This window comes from Fukomys damarensis, unplaced genomic scaffold (assembly GCF_012274545.1).
Source record: "Fukomys damarensis isolate Sample0158 unplaced genomic scaffold, DMR_v1.0_HiC HiC_scaffold_34, whole genome shotgun sequence".
Classification (NCBI taxonomy): domain Eukaryota; kingdom Metazoa; phylum Chordata; class Mammalia; order Rodentia; family Bathyergidae; genus Fukomys; species Fukomys damarensis.
This window is the reverse complement of record NW_022900946.1, coordinates 22,801,558-22,806,662: the sequence shown is the minus strand read 5'-3', so window position 1 is coordinate 22,806,662 and position 5,105 is coordinate 22,801,558. Positions and strand designations below refer to the sequence as shown.

The following is a 5,105-nucleotide window of genomic DNA, read 5'->3' as shown; positions in this document are numbered from 1 at the left end:
AAAAGAGGAAAAAGTGAGAGAAATCACATTACCCGATTTGTTTTCAGAGCTCTATATCGAATCCACTAAACTCTCCCCAGCTCCTTCCCCCCTTTTTAAATGTTTATTTTTTTAATTTATTTTGAGAAAGGAACTCACGATACTCCTATCTCATCTTTATACCTTATAATTCACCAATTAAAATGAGTTCAAAGCCAGGTGTGGTGGAGAACGCTAGTGATCCCCACACTAAGGGAAGCAAAAGGGTAAAAAAAGTGAAAGTTAAAAGTGACTGCCCAGTATGGGCAATTTAATAACTTAGCAATACTGTCTCAAAATTAAATAAATGAATAAATAAATAGCCTGGGATGTAACTCAGCGTGAAGCCCTGGGTTCAATCCCTTGTACTGTTAAAAAAGAAAGAGGCAGGCTAGACGTGGTGGCGCACGCCTATAATCCCAGGACTCAGAAGGCTGGGGCAGTGAGTTCTAGGTCAGTCTCAACTATACAGACCCTGTCTCAAAAAACCAAACAAACCAAACCAAAAAAAAAAGAAAGAAAGAAAGAAAAAAAGAAAGAAAGAAGATTTTTTAGATCAGTGAGTTAAAGTTTATCCACAGTCATGTAGGCAGTAGTCCATTTTAGAACATTGATATCACCCTAAAAGAAAACCCATATCCATTAGCAGTCATGCCTCCTGGATACCTCAGCTTAAAGGAAACTTAACCTAAAAAAACAAACAAACAAAAAACTTAACTTACTTTTGTCGCTGTAGATGTGTCCATTCTGGACTTCTAATTAATGAATTAATTGCGGTACTGGAGATTGAACCCAGGGCCTTTGTACTGAGCTGTATCTCCAGCCCCCTCCCCCTTTCGAGGCAAAGTCTCCCTACGTAGTTCAGTTCAAGCTGGTCTTGAACTCACTATGTAGTCCAGGCTGGCCTCAAATTCTCAGCAATCCTGCCTCAGCCTCCTAAGTTCTAGGATTACAGACATGCACCACCATGTGCAGCTATCCCCAGTTTTTTTATTTTTTATTTTGAGACAAGCTCTGGCTAGATTGCCCAGGGGCTGAGCTCAGACTCGCAATCCTCCTGCCTCAGCCTCCTCAAATGCTTGGATTACAGGTGTGCATCACCGTGCCCAGCCAATCTCGATATTTCATAGAAATGGAATCATATAATATTTCCTGTCTGGCTTCTTCCACTGAGCATCTTTTCAAGGTTCATCCACATTGTAGTACGTATTAGTCTTCATTCCTTTTTATGGCTGACGAGTATACCCATGGATAAATTATACTACATTTTATTCATCCGTTTATAGAAATTTGGATTTTTCTAGTTTTGGCTAGGATGAACACTGTTGCTATGAAGATATAAATTTCTATGGATACATGTTTCCATATCTCTTGGGTATATGTCTACAAATGTAATGAATGACAGGGTCATATAGTAACTCTGTATTTAACCTTTTGAGGAATTGCTGCCCCGTGTTCCACTGTGGGGCATTTTACATTCCCAGCAGCACTTGCTGTTTTATCTTCTTAATTACAGCCACCGTGGTAGGTATACAGTGTAGTTCTTCATGGTTTTGATTTGCTAATTGCTGATGGCCTCCAGTGTCTTTTCGTTTCCTATTGTATATCATAAATTGGCTGTTCATCTTCTTTAGAGAAACATCTATTAAAATTCTTTGCCCATTTTTCAATTTGTTGTCTATTTTTTTAATTATAAGATTTTTTTGATAAGTTTTTGTTTTGGTTTGGGTGCTGGGGACTGAACTCAGGGTTTTGCTCATGCTAAGCATGCACTCTACCACTGACCCGTATTCCTCATACTTCATTTGGGATAAATTCTTTATTAAATATATAACTATTAAATACTTTCTTTCATTCTGTGGGGCGTTATCCAACTTTAAGATTTACCACAGCTGGGCATAGTGGCACACGCCTATCATCCCGGCACTCTAGGAGGCTGAGTTAAGAGGATCACAAATTCAAGCCCAACCTGGGCAACTCAGCAATTTAACAAGACCTTGTCTCAAAATAAATAAATAAAAGGCTGGGTATGCAGCTCAGTGTGAAGGCCCTGGGTGCAAACTCCCATGCTGATTGGGAAAAAAAAGCTATGATAGTCAAGATCAAAACCGTCTGATTATGGTGAAGGATAGGCACATAAATCATGGAACAAAATATAAAGTCCAGCAGGTAAAGGCGGTGCACATCTGTGATTCCAGAACTCAGAAGGCTGAGGCAGGAGGATTGCTGTGAATTCAAGGCCAGCGTGAGCTAATAGGGAGATCGAGGCCAGCCCGAACTACATAGCAGAGTTGACCTGTCTGTGTCCTGACCAATAGGAGGAGGTGTCAGGCTAATCAAGCAGAGTCCATCTCATGCCATATACTTGGTGACTTTAATATACCCCTCATACCAGTCATTGTAACACAAGACAAATATTCCTTTGGGTTTTATTTTATATGCAACAAATTGACTTTTGGGTTTTTACAAGTTTCTGATTTGTGTGTGTGTTTGTGGGGAGGGAGGTTATTGGGAATTGAACACAGATCTTAAACTACATGACCGGTCCTCTTTTATTTTGAGACAGGGTCACTAAATTGCCCAAGCTGGGCTTGAACTTGAAATTCTCCTGCCTCAGACTCTCAAAGCACAGGGATTACAGGCATTTGACAGCGTTCCCAGCATGCTTTAGGAATTTGTGTGACACGACACAGAACAGCTCCACCATCCCACCAACTCCAGCCTTCTCTCAATACTGGGTTGGCAGACCCCCTGCTGTTCCTGGAGCAAATTCATGTCACAGAGATGAGCTGGAAGGGGATGGCACAGGGAGAATGGTGGGGAATGTCCCCAAGGAGGGTGCACACTGGGCCCCACTTGGCCATTCTGAAATCGATAAGGACAGTGCAGGGCTGAACTTCAAAGGCAGGGATGAGCTCCTGGGAACCCTGGGCCCCTATCTCTCCTGGATTCTGGGTCACACTATGGCCCACGCCCCCTGAAGACCAAATGGGGGCAAGAGTGATAGCCCCTCACCCCCCAGGCCCACTAGACCCTGCCTGCCCGTTGCCACTGGGTCAGATAAGAGCCCCCACCCCTCCCCTAACCAATGGCCACAGCCTGGCTGGGCCCACAGCACAGTGCATATAAGGGGACCCTGGAGAGTAAGCACCACCAGGCCAGTCCTGAGTGTGTCTAACGCCAGTCCACCTGCCCACTGTACCACCATGTCTCTGACCAAGTCTGAGCGGGCCGTCATCATGTCCATTTGGGACAAGATGTCCACGCAGGCTGATGCCATCGGCACTGAGACTCTGGAGAGGTAAGAGCCAGACAGGATGCGCCGAGTGACCAGATCGGAGGCCAGGGCAAGGGCGGTGGTAGGGGTCAGTAAGAGAGGACAGTGAGGACGAGCAGTGAGCTGGGGCCAATGAGAAAGGCTCATTGAGGAAAGGTCAGGAGGAGGGGAGAAGGAGAAGTCAGTGAGGGCCAGGGATTAGCTCAGTGGTGCTGCACCTGCCTGGCAAGCACAAGGTCCTGAGTTCGATTATCGGTACTTAAAAAAAAATGGCCAATGAGGAAGGGTCAGTGAAGAGGGTCAGTCGGAGCAGCAGGTATGAAGGGACGATGCAAAGAGGTCAGTAGGAGAGGTAAAAGGCGGGCATGAAGGCACGCGCTTGTGATCCAGCACCTACGTGGCTGGAGAGGGAGGATCACAAATTCAAGCTCAGTGTGGACTACGTGGGGAGTTCAGGCCAGTCTGTACCGCAAATTAACACCGTGTCTGAAAAAAACAACAGAAGGAAGGGGTCCGCGGGAGGGTCAGGAGCCATGGTGGGGTGGAGAGGGCTGTGGAAAGTTTCAGAAGGAAGGTCGCTGAGGAAGGGTCGGTGAGGAAGAGGCGTCAGGAGGGGTGACCAACACGGAAGAGACTGAGAAGAGAGGACCGGGGGTGGACAGGAGGGGCCGCGAGGTCAGTGAGCTGCAGGGCTGGTGAGCGGACAGGGAGGGCAGCTGGAGGTGGGACCGCATCTCACCCAGCTCGCCGACCCCAGCCGGTAGCAGGCTGAGCCAGTGCATGAACGAATAAATGATGGGCACTGGGGCAGTCCACGCTGTGCCGCGCTGGAGCCCGGGCACCCGGAAAACTAGGCAACACCTGTGCCGTCTTTCTTTAAAGCTTTAATGTTCAACATAAATAGTTTTGCATTCATGGAAGATTTCATTAAAATATGACTTTAATTTATCACAATAAGTGACTGACTGATGACGTATTTATGGGCGGAACCTGACTTCTGGGTTTCGGGAAATCTCTACGTTTAAGGCTAAAAAGCTCTCGGGGTCTGGGCGCTCCCCGCACCCTCCAAAGCGAGGCCCCGAGGCTCACGCTTCCCCCTCCCCCAGGCTCTTCTCCAGCTACCTGCAGACCAAGACCTACTTCCCCCACTTCGACCTGCACCCGGGGTCGCCTCAGCTGCGCGAGCACGGCTCCAAGGTGGTGGCCGCCCTGGGCGACGCCGTCAAGAACATCAACAACGTGGAGGTCGCGCTGACCAGGCTGAGCGAGCTGCACGCTTACATCCTGCGCGTGGACCCCGTCAACTTCAAGGTGGGTGGTGTGCGGGGTGGGTGGGGACAGACGGGCTGGGGCTGGTCTGCCAGGGCCTCAGTCTCACACTCACACACACACACCGCACACGCACACACTCACACGCGCGCACACTCACCCCTCACCGAGACCTGAGGCGCCCTCCCGCCCCCGCAGCTCCTGTCCCACTGTCTGCTGGTCACGCTGGCCGCGCACTTCCCCGCCGACTTCACGGCCGAGGTCCACGCCGCCTGGGACAAATTCATGTCCCTCGTGTCCTCCATCCTGACCGAGAAGTACCGCTGAGGCCGCCGCCAGAACCCGGCACCCGCTGCGACCGCTGCGCAGCCCCAGCCCTCCCGCTCTCCTCCCCGGAACCCCAATAAACGGATGAGGCCGGAACAACCGGGCCCTGCGTTCTCTGTCCTGGGGACCACGGGAGAAGCTCAGGGGTGCGCGGGGCCGCCCACCCGCGGGAGCGTCTTCCGGGAGCGCCTCGCCCTGAGGACCCGGGACGGGC

At 49.7% G+C, this 5,105-nt stretch overlaps 1 protein-coding gene across 1 annotated transcript; it reads left to right on the top strand.

Moving 5' to 3' along the window:
* Nucleotides 1-3,150: 3,150 nt before the first annotated feature.
* On the top strand, nt 3,151-4,980 carry LOC104859811 (hemoglobin subunit zeta). Its single transcript, XM_010620632.1, has 3 exons — nt 3,151-3,319; nt 4,402-4,606; nt 4,763-4,980. Exons 1-3 carry the CDS (start codon nt 3,225-3,227, stop codon nt 4,889-4,891), a joined length of 429 nt encoding a protein of 142 aa, XP_010618934.1. The 5' UTR covers nt 3,151-3,224; the 3' UTR covers nt 4,892-4,980.
* Nucleotides 4,981-5,105: the final 125 nt, after the last annotated feature.

Coding starts and splice junctions, on each gene's coding strand:
- LOC104859811 (XM_010620632.1), top strand. CDS start 3,225: ATGTCTCTGACCAAGTCTGAGCGGGCCGTCATCATGTCCATTTGGGAC. Junction 3,320..4,401: donor GGCACTGAGACTCTGGAGAG/GTAAGAGCCAGA, acceptor CCCCTCCCCCAG/GCTCTTCTCCAGCTACCTGC. Junction 4,607..4,762: donor TGGACCCCGTCAACTTCAAG/GTGGGTGGTGTG, acceptor CCGCCCCCGCAG/CTCCTGTCCCACTGTCTGCT.